This window comes from Cryptomeria japonica, chromosome 9, assembly GCF_030272615.1.
Source record: "Cryptomeria japonica chromosome 9, Sugi_1.0, whole genome shotgun sequence".
Taxonomy (NCBI): Eukaryota; Viridiplantae; Streptophyta; class Pinopsida; order Cupressales; family Cupressaceae; genus Cryptomeria; species Cryptomeria japonica.
Genome location: NC_081413.1, coordinates 202,046,795 through 202,064,928, shown reverse-complemented (window position 1 = coordinate 202,064,928; position 18,134 = coordinate 202,046,795). Strand labels below are relative to the sequence as shown.

General features: G+C 36.3%; 1 protein-coding gene across 1 annotated transcript; it reads left to right on the top strand.

The window, feature by feature from the left end:
* Positions 1-1,889: 1,889 nt before the first annotated feature.
* Positions 1,890-17,521, top strand: LOC131038869 (subtilisin-like protease SBT4.14). The gene is made up of 9 exons (XM_059211540.1): positions 1,890-1,953; positions 2,242-2,732; positions 9,595-9,731; positions 10,297-10,810; positions 10,898-11,001; positions 11,169-11,393; positions 11,488-11,596; positions 11,982-12,195; positions 17,340-17,521. Exons 1-9 carry the CDS (start codon positions 1,890-1,892, stop codon positions 17,519-17,521), a joined length of 2,040 nt encoding a protein of 679 aa, XP_059067523.1.
* Positions 17,522-18,134: the final 613 nt, after the last annotated feature.

The window sequence follows — 18,134 nt, the reverse complement described above, 5'->3', positions numbered from 1 at the left end:
ATGATTTTGATTATGATGAATAGCTAATCATCAGTGTTGAATGTAGTCATTGTGCATGAATGTCAAATCTCTCTCACAACAAGCCTGATTCTTCCTCAGGACAACCATCTCCAAGTAAAGCATCATCAAAAAAGATGAAATACAAGTATGACAGGTACTTGAATATGTACCCTGAGAGTTCAGTGGACTCAAACATTAAGGAGATCAGGGACATAGAAATTGGGCATGTTGACATGAAATAATTTGTTGATCGGGTTCAAAATGCTCCTACATGACTAACCAGTTTAATTAAATCTGAGCTGCATAAGTATGCATCTTTCCCAGTTGCGGCTCATGATCCTGAATTTTTACTGGCAGTGGCTGATCACTTTGATCCAAGCACAAGGCAAGTAAAAGATGACGATCAAAATGTCGTCATGACTCTGGACAGTGTATTCTTCAATAGTGTCTTTAAAGGTTCATCAGTTGAAGAAGTAGCTGATATTTCTCAAGAGAGTGCTCAAGAGTACTACGAGAAACATGAGGATAAATGCAAAAAGGTGATCAATACTGTTTATTTCTCTGCTGCAAGAAGTTCCCTCACCACACGATGGCCTAAGTCCTTCCATAGGAGTGATTTTAATGAGGAATATAACGACATGGTTACTATGTTATCCAGAGTGAGAGGATTAAAAGACTCTCATTATTTCTAAAGCTGGATGACTTACTACATAAATATAATAAAAAAGGGAGCTACAAGAATTGATTGGGGAGAACAGATCAGTGATGCGCTTTGCGCCCAATTGAAAGAGGTCAAGGTAACATTGAAGTTCTATATGACCTCATACTTGGTTTACGCAGCTGCTTCAATGAGGCAATACCCAGGCTTGTCAACCAAGGGTGACAGAAGAGTGGTGCCCGTTTGGGAGTACTATGACAAGCTAACTATCAAAAATCAAGGTAATCATTACAGGAGGGTTAATGATGCCTTCTTTGCTGTGTGGAAGTGCATTTTTGATAAAGGCCTACAGAAGAGAAGAATATCAGAGGCCGCTTACAATAGAGTGTCTCATTTTGGGTGCGTATTTCTACAGTTTCCCACATTCACCTATATCCGAATTGGATGTTTCTCAAATGAGCTCTTCATTCTTCCAAGATTCCCTTCAAGCAAAATTGTCCTTATGGAGCTATGCAGATAACTGATTAGTGTCCATGAGAAACAATCACAAGCACATAAGACTGGGCTGAAATTCCCAGAGTCAATTGGCAGGTATTTCATGCTAACCAATCCCAAAGCCAAAAATATGGAGGAGGAAATGCAGTGGAATACCATGAGAATATTCAAGGCCCGAACCGATTTTTATTTTTGGGGTATAAAGAGCAAACTCAAAAGGACATACACTCATGTTTATAGGTTTGAGGATGTTTGGGCGGATTGTCAGAATGAGGAGGATATAAGAAGGATGGATTTCAGCCGCCTTACTCTAGAACAAATTGAAAATATGGATCTAGCTAAGATCCCAATGACTATGGAAGACATAGATGACATAGTGGATCTTGTTTATTATGAGAAGAAGATTGCTGATTCCCCACTTCCACTTGTGCAATGGTCAAAGAAGGAAAGCAATTCCATTATGCAAAGGATATCTCCCATCTTAGCAAACACCAATGCTTGGTTGCTAAAGAAGAATCTCAGTATGAAACAACTTCCCACTACTTCAGGAGATGATGACAATAGTGATGGTCCATTGGGCAAGACAGTGACAGCTGAAACAAGAACCAAGAGCAGGGCAGACTCACAAGCACTATCCTCAGCTCCTGTGGTACAATCGAAGGGTAAAGGGCCCAAAATCAAATTTACAGTTAAAGGGGCAAAGAAGGGCGAATCATCATCAGCATCACAGGAAGCAATGGCGAAAGAGCCAGAACAACCACCTGCCAGTGAAGCTAGAAAGGGCAAAGAGGTTGAAGAAGGTGAAATTCGTCAACAAGAGGAAGTACAGGCATAAGAAGTACCACGTTCAGTTGAAGTAGATACCACAACCACTTCACAAGTAGTCATTCACTCTGTCGAATCTGATTCTGATGAAGAGGATGAAGATTTTCAAGAAGATGGAGACCTAAGTATGGGTTTGACTCAATCCGAGACTGCTGGTCAGTTCTTCACAATAACCAACTTCTCTAATTTAGATGACATCGCTTCATCTACTTTTGAATCTTCCATAATGGATTTTAATGAGACCTTGCAAGATGCACTTGCAGAACAAGTTTCAATAGATTTACCTGTTAATACTACCACCACCACAACAATTCCCCCATTGGTAAGTGTTGAAGTTACATTCACGGCACCCTCAACTCTTCCATCTATAACTGAAGAGGTAGCAACAACAAATGTTCCACTAGATGCCTCAATATCAACACCCTCAGTAACACTCACAACTGCTCCAAGTTCTAGTCAACCTGCTTCTGAAGCCTCAACTCCAAGTCAGCAAGGAGCTACCACCCCATCAGCCAATCCAGAACTTCCTCCTTGGATGGAAGTAGTGGCTCCTAAGAGGAAAAAACAAGTGATATCCCCAGATGAGTTTGACTTTGAACTTTTAGTTCCTCCAAAAACTAAGGGAATCAAAAAGTCGAAGACAATATCTCGGGTAGTAGTAGATCCTGCTTCCAAGATAAAATATACTGAAGTTATGGTGCCAACGTCAGACAAGGATAAAGGCAACATAAGATTAGAAGATTATACCATGCAGGTTGTAGAGCTTGGGGTGGAAACATGTGAGAGCGTGAAATTAGATTCTCAGACAACCCTTAATTCTTTATTGAGAAGATTGGATCAAGAGATGGATGAGAAAAATATCTTGAAGCAAAAGTGTGAACAGCTGACCAATGTCCTTTTAAAGGTAACACAATCTTCTCAAGAGGTTGAACCTATAGGGTCATCAATAGACACCAAAGCTCTCAAAAAGATTGAACAGGTAGGAGCTAAAGGCCGGTTCATGGATGAATGGATCTCATGGCTAAGGTCAGAAGGCTCTCAACTTCTAAGCTCAATAGTGGAACTATTGTTTGATTATGAAGTGATCCAAAGTCGAATGCAAAGACTCAAAACCTCTTTATCATAGGAAATTGAGGAAGTTGTGAAAAGCACTACCTTGTGGAGCAAAATGGAGGATTTCAGGATAGATGTCCTGGTTGAGAACAAGGTAATTCCCACAATGGAGAAGTACATTCAGATCTTGTCATTATTGTCTCATAAACAAGAGACAATGAAGTTAATGATTGCAGAGCTGGACCGGGAGAAGAAAGAAGGTGATGACGAGGTTGACCTTATTTTTTCTAAAGTTGGTGATCTCCCTTGCTATTTATATGATAGCGATTAAAATCTCGTCACTATTGAAGTCGTCACACAGGAATTTCTTTCCTTGATGGACCAATGTACAGGACAAGATTTCTTGATTGATATCTTTGATAAACTGTTAGAAATTCAGGTCAACTTTGAAGTCCTCACATCCATGTTGAAGGATGTTAAAAAGAAACAGGTGAAGATTCAAGATGCCATGTCCCGCATCCAGATCATCACAAGTTCTACCTTGATGCCGAACGAAGCAGAGGTCAAAGCCATCCTTGCTAAATTCGAAGTTTTCCAGAAATCCAATGAAGAAGAGAATCAAGAATGAAGTACCCTCTTTTGGCACTCTTTCTTCATGTAGCTGCACCAGTATATGTTGTAAATTTTTATGCAGCTGCATGTTTTCTTTATGTAGTAGTTGTAGTAAAATGGGACTGTGCGGTTGAATAAGTCAACTGTGCCCACCTTTTTCTCAACTTCTTTTCCTATATAAGGAGGACCTTTTTGTAAATATTTTTTTATCTTTTTCATGCTTAGCAAAACTTTGCTGGATTTTTATCCCAATTAAGACTTTGGGCTTTTGTGGTGAAAATTCAATCAAACAAATAAAGAAAACAGTTTTGTTGATTGCAAACTTTGTGTTGTATCAAGAAAGTTGTTTATATTATTTAATGTTCCTATGTCCATTGAATACATATTACCTTTACTTCTTTGATCTTTAAGATATTGCTATGTGGTTAGAGAGCTCTCAAATCTTGCCAATAGACTTTATGCTCTTAGCATACTTGAGAAATCTACTAATAAATTAAGTAACTTGTAGTAAGTTTTGTATTGCTGCGGTTATTTGTAGTTTAATGGATTAGAAATTTACACTTGAAGACTTTGAGCTTTAAGCTAAGTTTCTAATTGTTTAATTTGTAACGATCAGTGTGAATTAGTGTTACCGTAAAGGAGACTTTGTGCTGCTTAAAAGTAACTCTTTGTGTAGTTTGTTAGATTAATAGTTCTTTTCTTTAAGTATCTGAAGAGGTAGAGAAATTGTAACTAGGTGAAGGGAGAATACATAAACTCTGAAAAAAGAGAGTTATATGCCCAACACCAACCCACAAATTTAATTTCTTGTTAATTAGAGGAGAAATTTCATAGGGAACCTCCCCTTGATGAGAGGAGAGATTAATTTCTTAGCATAGACTTGTGTGAATTCTATGTTTTGTCATTAGTACGCTGGTGACAAAATATTCACCCAACAGTCACGAAAGTCTATGCACAACCTTGTCTCTCCATTATTCTTTATAACAAGCATAATATTGGAGATCCATGAGGTATGCTTGATATGGAATGCGATGAGCTACTTTCAATCAACTTACTAGGTTCTTTCTTCGTTAGTGGCTCAAGTTTGGGATTCAAAGAAATTTGCTTTTGTCTCACTGGTTTTGCATTGTGCTCAGGTTGAATAGTGTGTTGAGCAATACGAGGGTTAAAACATTTCAAATTTGAATAATCCCAAGCAAAAAAAAGTATAATATTATTGGCAATAAACTAACAAAATCAAGTTTTTCTTCTATTGTACATACCTTTCCAAGTTTGAACACTTTACCCTTGAAGATTTCTATGTCCCCATAGTATTTGTGATGGATTTGCATATTGAATTTCCCTCTTGTTGCATGGTCATCAAAACTAAAAATGGATTCTAAGGTAACCAAACTTTTTGGGTAATTTGTTTGTTTTTAGTTGTATGATTTGGTCACCATACTGTTAGTGCAATTTTTCTTGATTAGTAGTTGAAAACTCATCTTCTTCAATCAGAAAAATTACAATTTGTATTTCACTATAAAAATTCTACCAATGTAGTGCATAATTAATTTCCCTCTTGTTGCGTGGTCATCAAAACTAAAAATGGATTCTAAGGTAACCAAACCTTTGGGCAATTTGTTTCTTTTTAGTTGTATGATTTGGTCACCATACTGCTAGTGCAATTTCTCTTGGTTAGTAGTTGAAAACTGATATTCTTCAATAAGAAAAATTACAATTGTATTTCACTATAAAATATCTACCAATGTATATCACTATCAAGAATTGATAGCCTAAAATAGCCCCCCACATATTGTTGAACCTTGTTATTTGTTATTTCTTTTGGAATATAATATTCAACACCTATAAGAACTAGCTTATCAATGTGTTTGTTCTGAGTCCTTGGTATGGACAAATAGTTAAAAGCATACAAATATTTAATGACATCCCAAAATAAATGCTTATATCACTTTATTAAATTATTTTAGTCACATTGAGGCCTCTTACCTAGTTAACAACTAATTTGTTGTTTGGAAAAACTTGCAAGCAATCAACACCCTTTTTACTTGCCTAGTCCATGCCATGGATGAGGGCTTCATACTCGATAGTATTATTAGTATAAATGGAACCAAATATAAAAGTTGATTAATATATCTCACCTTGAGGAAAGACTATCATGAAACCCCCACCAACACCATTCATACTCCCTGAATCATCCAAATACAACTGCCATACCTCATTACTTTGCTAATTGGATTGTTGTTCATTATTCTTTTCAACGTTGGGCACAATGAAATCGACTTCATGCATCATGTACACACCAAAAACATCCTCTTCTAGCTACTGTTGTAAATCAACATCAAGGTTTCATGCTACCCATTCATATGGTAACATGTACAATATACCTTTAGTTTTTGTATTACTTTCTTGGATAGTAGGTTGTTCCTCTACTTCGTTGATAGTCAAGTTAAAATTCATGGCACCAGGAACATATGGTTCAATTTTTTCTTTGGCTATAGGTTCTAATTTTATAATAATCTTTGTGCCATACCAGGTGGTCCTAAACAACATGTGAGACCAATCTAAAGATAGATAGCCACCTATTTTAGTAGTAAAGTCCCTAGATAAACATATGACAAAATATGGTGGCAGCTCTATGACATAAATTTCTTGAGGTATGTAGAAGTTTGGACATGCATGCAATGTAAGGATTTTAAGTTTTTTATGAGACCAACTATGTTAATAGTTGTACCATCTAGTTGTACTATACCATTTTCAAGAGGTTCATAAGTAAGATCAAGCCTATCCACTATTTGTTTAGTCATTATAGAGATGCTTGCACCCGTACCATTCATGTAGTTATGTACTAGATGATCACTAATGATCAAAGAGACATAAAAGGGGGTGGTTTTGACCTCTTTTGTTTGTTATTCAACCTTAGTCTTAGGAGTATTTGTGAGCACTATTTTATATTTTTCTTTAGATGACTCACTGGACATAATTAGGTTTGACAAGGCAGATTGGGGAAGGTCTTTTTGCCTTGCGCTGGTTAGTAAGTCCCACATAGACATAGATACATTAGTTTTCTTCATATTCTCAAGAGTATTAAATTGGACAACACTAAATTTTAGTTGATTCTTTGGAATAATAATTTCTCCTTGAACATGTGTTGGTTGAACTTGACCTTTATATTTCTCCTTGCTTGCCATGGTTTGGTTTCTTTGCAAAAGGTGAACTTTTTGTCCATTAGATGGACTAGAAACCCCTTGGCTTGTATTTGGCACTTGGTGTACTTGAAAAGGACCCTTATAAATATTTTTTCCTATTTTAACAACCTTTTCTTGCTTCTTGTGTTAGGCTCAATTGATAGACCTGTTCAATTTACCCCACAAAACTCTTCACCCTACCAATTCGAGAGAGTTGTTGTTTCATTTTGTTGGTCTTCTTATTGTTAGAAAAGTGCTTCGTGAGACACATTGGGTTGCAAAATTGGATTATTCTATACCATTGGAGCTTGATTGACTACTCCATTTGCACATGTATTCTAGTTGTAAGGTTGATTGCATAGAAAACAACATTCATAATCCCATGATATGTTGTTTTCCACGGGCACAAGAACTCTTAAAGATCTGGGAACATTATGATTGTAGGATTGGTCATTAAGGGTTTGCTTTTGTCCTTGGTTTTTAGGCTATATTGATTTTGTTGGTAGGAGTATTGATATGGAAGTTTTTGATTAGGGGAAAACAGGTTTTGAAAGGACCCTGAAACCCTTTACACCATTAGATCAAAAGATAGCCATAAGAGAACACCGAAAAAGCTAGAGACAATAGACATAGAAAAGACAACTGGTCGGATAACAAAAAGCCAACAATAGAAAGACACAACACATAGGAACTAAAGATAAGACAACACAAAAAATAGAAAAGAAAAGCCAAGACTAGGTAAAGTTCTTTAGCAACTTGGTAGCTTCTAGCTCCAGTTGCTCCATGTTCTCAACAGTTAGCTTGATCTTCTCAATATCCCTGCTTTGGTTTTGCTTCTTTTTGGTGCTTGCGCGAGTTATTTTTCCAAGACCCATCTCCTTATCTTTAGGGGTGTCTTCCTTCACCTCAATGGTGTCCCCGAAGGCTTTTTCCCCTTGGACACTTTCAAGCTTGCTAATAAGGAGCTTAATGCTGTCAGAGGCGGCCTTTAAAATCTTGTGACTTTGCTCCCCAATCTTTTTGAGAGTCTTCTCAACCCCTCCCATCCTCTTTTTAGTAGTCCTAGCTCTATCTTCCAAGGTTTGAAAGCTATTGCGTTGGGCATTTATGACTTCCTCCACATTGCTAATAGCTTTGGTAAGCTCACTTAAGTAGTTAGGGAGGGAACTGAATTTACTAGTGCCAATAGCTTCTAAAGCTTCAATTTTGCTGGCTTCCTAGACCTGTTTGGCTTTTATGCTTGTTATTTCCTTCTGAACCCAAAGGAAGACCTTATTGAAGCAGTCCGTGCCATTTTTGAAACAAAGGTCAATATCCAGAAGGGAGCCATCCTGGGCTTTGTCTCCCGCGGGATCCAAGTTCACCTCCAGACCCACCTCCTTCCACTCAACATTCTTATCTTCCTTCATGGGGGTGTCCTCCCTAGCCAAGCCATTGATATGGAAGTTGATAAGGTCTACAATTTTGGTTTTTCTGCCTTTTAAGATTCATAATCTCATTCCCAAAAGATTGCAAAAGGCCCTTTATCTCTTGAAACTCATAAGATGATGCAGGACCAACCTTTTCTTAAATGTTTTGCTAATTGTTTAGCTCTTGTAAAGTAGGGGCAATAGGGTAACCAAACAAAGCTCTTTGTTTGTAAGGAAATCCACAAACACAAGGATAATCAAACAAAGCTCTTTGTTTGTAAGAAAATTTGCAAACTCTAGTGCATAAAGGGTGTTGCAGTAACACCAATATAAGCAACAAGGAGGCTATGCTATTCCTCCCCTATTTTCTAAAAAAATAGTTTACAAGTTTTAATCTAATGTTTCTTATTTGGGTTAGATTGTCAAGGCTACCATTGGAATAATGGGATGAAGAAATTTTTATGGGCATTACTAATACTTTGGGGTAGTACATTGTAGATGTGATAAAAAAAATCAGGATACATTTGCTAGATTTTATTTTTCTTGTCGAGGAAAATAGGGTGCTACCTTCATGCATTGCCTTATCATCCAAGCTTGGTGATTGGGTACAACATATTGAATTTGAAGACTCTTTGATTCTTTGTCATTTTTGCTTCAAAGCAAGCCATGTGTCGTTGTTATTTACTTTAGCAGTAAGAATATTTACATAAATCAACTAGCCAGTGCACTCTCTAGTCAAAGAAAAAACAAATGAATCTTATAAATTGAAAAATCTAATTTTTTGATAAATTTTAATTATTAAATAAATATATATTTTTGTATTGTTGAAGATTTGAACTCAACATCATCTAAATAAATATTTTTTATATTCTTCTAAAAATCTTATTCTTTGATAAAATTTAATTATCTTATTTTAGAATATAGAAAATGAATAGCAGGTTTTGTTTGTTATATTCTAATAATCATCGATTCGGCCTGAACTTTTAACCCTTTGCGTTAGTTCGTATTTATATGAACATATGTTTAATTCAAAGAAGCAGAATTTTCTGGACAATATACATTGTGATAATCGCCTCTGAAGTTGAATTTCAATCTTTTAAAGCTTTGAACAAAATAGAGAAACGCGCTCTGTGAAGAAGTACCCAGTTCATTATATGGTATTTATATGAGAGTTTTGTGTGATGATAAAAATAACACCTGCAATGGCGGCCCCATGCATAAGCTATTTTCTGCTCTGCATGTTTTTCATTCTGATAATGATGAGTGGTAAAATGTTATGCACAGCAGTGTCTGCAGGGCAAGATACTCCATTAAAAATTTTTATGAAGTGAATGAACTAAAATATGAAATTATATAGTTGAATTTTGATAACACTATTATATTGATGTATAATATATCAAATATCATAATACACCTCAGCAGGCCCACTGGCTGGCCCCTACCGCCCGTCAGCCGGGTTGGGTGGGGATCGGGGGTTATATTGCCAGAGGTCAGGTTACTGATAGAGCTATAGAGCTATGGTTACTTCCTAAGATTCTTATATAATAGATATAATTTTTTTAATTTCTATTATAAAATAATTGTTAAAAAAATTGACCAAAAGATATATATTTTACAGTAGGGGGTCACGGAGAAGTGACCGACGAATGAACTAGAGCTTCAATTTTCTTCAATTTCCAACTATCTTTTCTAAAAGTGGTAAATAGACCAGATTCTATTTGTAACATGCCAACAGGAAATAAATGGAAGCCGTCTCTTATCCGTATAGTAGGGGGCCGTCTATCCATCTCTCCTTACCAATAATCTATTTTAGGAGATTCATAAATACAAATATGTTTCTAACAAAAAACTATACATTTCTTTAGATGAGTTAGTGCATCTTTTGTTAGTCTCCAACACTCTTTTTTATGTTATTTCATACTTTTAATTGGTCCACTCAATTTGTATGATAATATAATTTACATATTATTTGCTTATCGATTTTTAATGTTTTGTCATACTAATATTTTCTAGTAAATAACCTTTTACAATGTAGCTAAAAGTATGCATAATTTTTTAGGAAAATCGTAGGAGCAAAGTATTATAGCTTACTAGATTATTTACCACTTGGGGATTTTTTATCTCCAAGAGATGGAGATGGGCATGGAACACACACCTCCTCTATTGCTGCTGGAAATCATATTAAGAATGCAAGCTTTTATGGTATTACCCAAGGAGATGCACGAGGTGGGATCCCTGGTGCAAGGATTGCTATGTACAAAGTTTGTTGGCTTGATGATTGTGACGAAGCAGGCATTCTTGCAGCATTTGATGATGCCATCTATGATGGTGTGGACATCATTTCTATATCACTTGGTTTCGATTTTCCTATTGGTTACTATGAAGATAGCATTGCTATTGGAGCATTTCATACAATGAAGAGGGGAATTTTGGTATCAAATTTAGCTGGATATTTTGGACCTTCTAGGGCACCAGTTTCTAATTATTCTCCATGGTCTCTAACTATAGCTGCAAGCACCATTGATCGTAAAATGGATTGTGAACTTCTTTTAGGAAACAACATGTCCATAAAAGTAAAATTATCTATCATCTACAAATTTTTTCTTTACTTTTAAATATGTTTCTTAAAGCTTAATTTCAACAGTGTTTAATCTCTATAGGGAATTTCTATAAACACATATACAATGGAGCAACCATGGTATCCTTCAGTATATGGAGGGGATGTTGCTAATGTTTCTGGAGGCTTTACTTCTGAGGATTCCAGGTATCAAAGAAACTTTGAAGTACACATTTTAAATAATATATTGAACTAAAGGCATAACATAGGCCAAAAACATATTTTCTCAATAATGAAAGAAAACATATTTTTTGAATAATTTATAATATTATAAGGAATCTATAATTTATTATTTTGTATGTTACTTTTTTCAGCGGTTGTGCATTAAATTTTGTAGATCGTACTAAAGTTGAAGGAAAGATTGTGCTTTGCAACTACACTTATGACCCACCAAATTATTCAGTTTTTATTGCGGGTAGAGCAAGTGTCATTATAATTCTGGATGGGTTTGATGACACAACTTTTGTTTGGTTAAACCCCGCAATAGCGATACCAACTAAACAAGGAAAATTCATTTTGTCTTACATCAGCTCTACAAGGTAATCGGATCAAGTAGATACTTTATAGTAAATAAATACATATGTTAATAACCTTGTTAATGCTAATTCATTATTGTTGATTACATTCCATTAGCTCTCCTTTTGCAAAAATTCAAAAAACTATGACTTCCAAAGCATTGACACCCATTGTGGCTTCCTTCTCATCCCGTGGTTTCAATCCAATTACTTTGGACATTCTCAAGGTATATTTTTTCATGATAGTAATTTCAAATTTTTATCAAACATGTGATGTTTAAAAAATAATCTAAAATATAAATTAAAAATAAAACAAAAATATATAATATATATATATATATATAATTATTCTTTATAAATAACATAATATAATGATATTCTTTCTTATGCTATATAATTAAATTACAATTTATAAATTGTATAATAATTCATAGTTTTAATAATAGAACATAGTTGTTTGAAAAAGCTAAGATGCCATGATAATACAATTTTCATATATAGATTTGAATTGAAATTTATAATTTTCATGTAATCATCCAAACTATAACTTAGCTGTAAAATATAACTATTATATAGGAAGCAACATGATATAATGTATTTGTCTATGGCCAGCCTGATATTACAGCACCAGGTATGGAAATTCTTGCATCTTGGGCGATAAATTCCTCACTTAGTGGGAAGCTAGGAGACAAAAGGATTTCTGACTTCAATATAATATCTGGAACCTCCATGTCATGTCCGCACATCGCAGGAGTTGCAGGATTTGTTAAGTCATATCATCTAGATTGGTCCGCTTCTGCTATCAAATCAGCTCTAATGACTACAAGTATATTATTCATCCCTTAGTAAGCATGTCCATTGTTCATAGTGTTAGGGTTTCAAGCAGATCCGAAGCAAATATGAACTAACAATTATATGCAGAGTTGACCTTTTTAGGGTTTTATTACAATGTCGGGTTTCATCAACAAAAAACGGAATTTTTTTTTTTTCTCAGGGGCTGCCGCCCCCGAACCCCCACTTTTCTCGAGGGTTGCCACCCTCGAACCCCTGCTCGGGGCCCAGCCTGGCCTCGGACCCCGGTGAGGATACATGCTGAGTGTACAGTACTTTGCTGATCAGTCGCCACATTTCAACAATCTCCCACTTGGAGACTGATCAGGCTCCACACCGAACAATCTCCCACTTGGAGACTGATCAGGCTCCACACCGAACAATCTCCCACTTGGAGACTGATACTACATGACACCACTGTACATGCAACATCCGCTGGATAAAACACTAGAACTTGACTGGTATAAATTCCACAATTATCAATCAAGAAGACCAATAGAAACTGATGAAGAAATTAGCTTCTCCTGTGGAACTGCCTTTGTGAACATATCGGCAGGATTCTCACTTGTGTGGATCTTCTCAAGCCGTAACTGACCTTCCTCCAAAACAGTCCGGATGAAGTGGTACTTGAGCTGAATGTGCTTTGTCCTTGAATGAAAAGCAGAGTTCTTTGCAAGATGAATGGCACTCTGGCTATCAGTATACAATGGGCTATCCTCTTGTGTCTGACCCAATTCCTTCAGAAAACATTGCAACCAAATCATCTCCTTGCTGGCTTCTGTAGCAACAACATACTCAGCTTCAGTGGTTGAAAGTGCAACAACCTTTTGCAGCCTAGAAATCCAACTGACTGCAGTTCCCCCTATAGTAAAAACATACCCTATAGTACTCCTCCGTGAATCAATATCACCCACCAGATCAGAGTCAACAAATCCACTCAGAGTAGCATTAGATCCTTTGAAACATAATGCCTTCGTAGTAGTTCCTTTCAAATACCGAAGAATCCATTTCACAGCATTCCAATGTTCCATACCTGGATTACTCATAAACCTGCTCACAACTCCCACTACATGTGCAATATCTGGCCTTGTGCATACCATTGCATACATCAGACTACCAACAGCTAATGAATATGGGATGTTAGACATTTTATTAACCTCTTCCTGTGCCTTTGGGCACATCTCCTTAGTCAATTTGAAATGACTAGCCAAAGGTGTACTAACTGCTTTTGCATCCTGCATGTTAAATCTTTTCAACACCTTCTTTATATACTCACTTTGGGACAAATTCAAGGTTCTATTTTTCCTGTCTCGTGTAATCCTCATACCGAGAATTTGCTTAGCTGCACCCAAATCCTTCATAGCAAATGACCTAGCTAATTTCTGTTTAAGATCATTTATATGTTGCATGTTAGACCCAACAACAAGCATGTCATCAACATAAAGCAACAGGATAATATAACCGTCATTATCAAATCTCTTAAAATATACACAATGATCAGAATGACATCTATGATAACCATGTTCAACCATGAAACTATCAAATTTTAAATACCATTGTCGGGGTGCTTGCTTTAGGCCATACAGACTTTTCTTCAACCTGCACACCAAGTTCTCCTTACCTTTGACCTCATATCCCTGTGGTTGCAACATGTAAATTTCCTCCTCCAAATCTCCATGGAGAAAAGCTGTTTTGACATCTAATTGTTCAAGATGTAAATCATCTGCAGCCACAAGACTAAGTACAGTTCTAATTGAAGTCATTTTTACAACTGGAGAAAATATTTCATCATAATCTATACCCTTTTTCTGTGCAAAACCTTTTACCACAAGTCTGGCCTTATATATTTTCTGACCTCCTTCCTCCTCCTTCAGTCGATAAACCCATTTGTTAAGCAAGGCTCTTTTTTCTGTAGGTAAAGGGACTAAGTCCCAAGTCTTATTTTTCATCAAGGAGTCCATCTCCTCTTTCACGCCTAGCTCCCACTGTTGTTTGGCATCTACCTGCATTGCTTCTTCATATTCTTCTGGTTCACCAGAATCCGTTGATAAAATAGAATACAAAGAAGGAGAAAATCTTTCAGGGGGTCTACTTGTCCTCGTAGAACGTCTAACACTTGCAGGAGTTTGTGGGACAATCTGTTGTAGCTGAGCATAAGGTACCTGTGGCATTTCATTTTCAGGAATCTCATCCAACACCACATATTCTTGTTTGTCCTGTTCATGCTTCTTTTCCTGCATCTGTTCTTTATACATAACCTTCTCATTGAATATAACATCTCTACTTCTAATTATTTTCTTATTTTCAAAATCCCATAACCGATAGCCATATTCATCTATCCCATATCCAATGAAGGTACATTTATGAGATTTAGCATCAAGCTTGGTTTTGTTTTCTTTATCAACATGGACAAAAGCTTCACAACCAAAAGTTTTTAGAAAAGAATAATTTACCTTTTTACCAGTCCATGCCTCCTCTGGAATACCACCATCCAAAGGGGTTGAAGGTCCTCTATTTATCAAATAGACAGCAGTATGTACAACATCTGCCCAAAAATGTAAGGGCAATCCAACATGCAATCTCATGCTCCTCGCACGTTCCATGATGGTCCTATTCATTCTCTCTGACACACCATTTTCCTGTGGAGTTCCTGGAACTGTCTTCTGCTTTCGAATCCCATTTAAGGAATAGTAATCTTCAAATGCTTTGCTGCAATACTCACCTCCATTATCCGATCTGAGACACTTCAACTTTTTTCTTGTCTCATTCTCAACCAAAGCTTTCCATTTCTTAAAAGTTTCAAAAACATCTGATTTTTGTTTTAGGAAATATACCCATGTTTTTCTGGTTGAGTCATCAATAAAAATAACATAATAACAAGAGCCACCAAGAGATGATACCTGAGCCGGTCCCCATACATCTGAATGTACAAGCTCTAACTTCTCACTCTTCTTCTCTTTCCCAACCTTGAGAAATCTGACTCTTTTCTGTTTACCATAAACACAATTTTCACAGAACTCTAAATCAATCTTCTTTAGTCCTAGCAATAGATTTTTGGAGTGAAAGATTTTCATCCCTTTCTCACTCATGTGCCCAAGCCTATGGTGCCACATTATCGAATCTGTTCTTGCAACATTTATTGTTGTTGTCCCTGTAGTAACTTTATCTGTAGCAGCTAAGGTAGAGTAAGTGTTACCAGTACACAGATATAATGTGCCTACCTTTGCACCTTTAGCTACTACTAATGATCCTTTAGTGACCTTCCACATACTGTCTGAGAAGGTAACTATGCAACCTTCACTACCTAGTTGCCCTGCAGAAATTAAATTTCTTCTTAAATTAGGAACATGTCTTACCTCCTGCAGAAACTAGTCATTACCATTCTGCAACTTGATCTTTATCTTTCCTTTTCCAACAATTTGACAGGGCTCATCATCACCCAAATATACCTGTCCAAAATCACCTTGAACATAATCTAGAAAATATTTTCTATGGGGTGTAGCATGAAATGAAGCACCATAATCTATTACCCAGGAATCATTAACATTATCCAAACATAAGATTAAAGCATCTTGTAAAGTATTACTTGCAATATTAGCTTCCTTACTATCATTTTCATTTTTGTCTCCTTCTTTGTTTTTTCGAGACCAACAGTCTTTCTTTAGATGACCAGGCTTTCTGCAGTACCAACAATCTTTCTTTCCTCTAGATTGAGAGCGTCCTTTCTTTGACTTCCCTCGGGACTTCTCATTCCCAAGGCCTTTTCCTCTTTCCTTTGATCTTCCTGTATTCTCCACATTCAAAACACTACCCGATGATGTTGGAGTCTCACCTGTGCTTTTCCTTCTCATTTCCTCGCTTACGATAACACCAACAATATCATCAAATACCAAAGTATTTTTACCAGAGACAGAGTTACTTACAGCCATAACCAAGCTATTCCAGCTTTCTGGCAAAGAACATAAAATCAAGAGAGCCCTAACCTCTTCTGCAAAGGTAATTTTTACTGAAGACAATTGACTGGTAATTGTATTAAATTCATTTAAGTGCTCTGCTACAGATCCTCCCTCACTCATTTTCAAATTAAACAAACGCTTCATAAGAAATACCTTATTCGAAGCTGAGGGTTTCTCATACAACTTAGCCAATGTTGCCATCAAATCTACAGTCATTTTTGCTTCTATTATATTGAATGCTACAGACGACGCAAGGCACAATCGAATGGATCCCAGTGCCTTTCTATCTAAAATGTCTCACTCTTCATCTGATATTGTGGTCGGTTTCTTTGCCTTTCCTTCCAATGGCCGCCACAAATCCTTTTGATATAGGTAATCCTCCATCTGCATTTTCCATAACTGATAATTCTGGCCGTTAAACTTTTCAACCTTGAATTTGGAATCCTCCATTGCTCCCACTCAAATCTGAAAGTCCTGCCAATTTACAGAAAACCTCGCTCTGATACCAATTGTTAGGGTTTCAAGCAGATCCGAAGCAAATATGAACTAACAATTATATGCAGATTTAAATACGAAAGATAAAGAAATAAAATAGGACACAGATAACACAGAGATTTAACGTGGTTCACCCAGAATGGGTTACGTCCACCATACACAGCCGTCCAATCTTTCGTATTATCCAGCAAAAATAGTACATCAACCTTACAATGCCTTAAGCATCCCAGCTGCTTATAACATGCATTTTTAGGGCAACAAACAAAGTCGGCCTTTTTAGGGTTTTATTACAATGTCGGTTTTCATCAACGAAAAACGGCAAAAAATTTTTTTCTCAGGGGCTGCCGACCCTGAACCCCCACTTTTCTCGGGGGCTGCCGCCCCCGAACCCCTGCCCGGGGCCCAGCCCGGCCCCGGACCCCAGCGAGGATACGTGCTGAGTGTACAATACTTTGCTGATCAGTCGCCACATTTCAACACATAGGATTTTAATTATTTTTATATGTTTTTTACTTTTGTATAAATTTCTTATATTTAAAATATTTCTTAATGTATGTAAATAAAATTACTCCTTTTTCTTTTATAAGGTGAATCTACCTTTAACAATCTTAGTTATTAGTCCAAAAATTTAAAACTATAATTTAAATGATAAATTAAAATATTAACAATAATTTGGCTTGTAATGCAGCATTTATAATGGATCCAACATTGGTTGGAAATGAAGATGCAGAATTTGGGTATGGTGTTGGGCAAATAAATCCAATGATGGCAATCAATCCGGGGCTTGTGTATGATGCAGAACTAGATGATTATGTTAATTTTCTTTGTAAAGAATGCTACAGTGACACTGATTTACATTTGGTGACATGAGATTTTAGTAGTTGTGACCTTATGCAACCATCTAAAAATGGAGCAAGAGAACTAAACTACCCTTCAATAATGGTTGCTATTGTCCCAAGACATCCTTTTAAAGCTGAAATTCCTAGAATAGTTACAAATGTAGGAGTGATTGAAAGTACATACAAGGCTATTATATCTTTACCATCTGAAATAAATGTGACAGTTATCACAGACACACTATCATTTTCACCTCTAAATCAGAAGTTGTCATATAATATAACAATTGAAGGTGGATCCATGCTTGCCGATGAATTAGTTTCCAGTGCCTTAACCTGGATTTATGGGAATTATACTGTGAGAAGCCCAATCACTATCTATGCCTTCCCAAATGACCAACTTGAATAATATTCATGTTATTCTACTAATCAAGCAAGACTACATTGCTTTAGTTCTACATTCCTATTTGTCAAAGCTACTTTATGCATGCTTGCATAAATTATTTCAACCCTTTGAATGGTATTCTGAGTAGAGTTCGATTGAAAATGCTCTAGCTAGATAAGGTCTTCTAAAATAATTTTTTATTTAAGTGACAACTATTTGCATGTAACATGGCTATTTTTCTTCATTCTACAAGTTTGAATAA

Excerpts from the sequence above, each read along its gene's own strand:
- LOC131038869 (XM_059211540.1), top strand. The coding sequence starts at position 1,890 with ATGGCGAAAGAGCCAGAACAACCACCTGCCAGTGAAGCTAGAAAGGGC. Across the intron at positions 11,394-11,487 it reads TCTTACATCAGCTCTACAAG|CTCTCCTTTTGCAAAAATTC; the intron begins GTAATCGGATCA and ends ACATTCCATTAG. Across the intron at positions 12,196-17,339 it reads ATCAGCTCTAATGACTACAA|CATTTATAATGGATCCAACA; the intron begins GTATATTATTCA and ends CTTGTAATGCAG.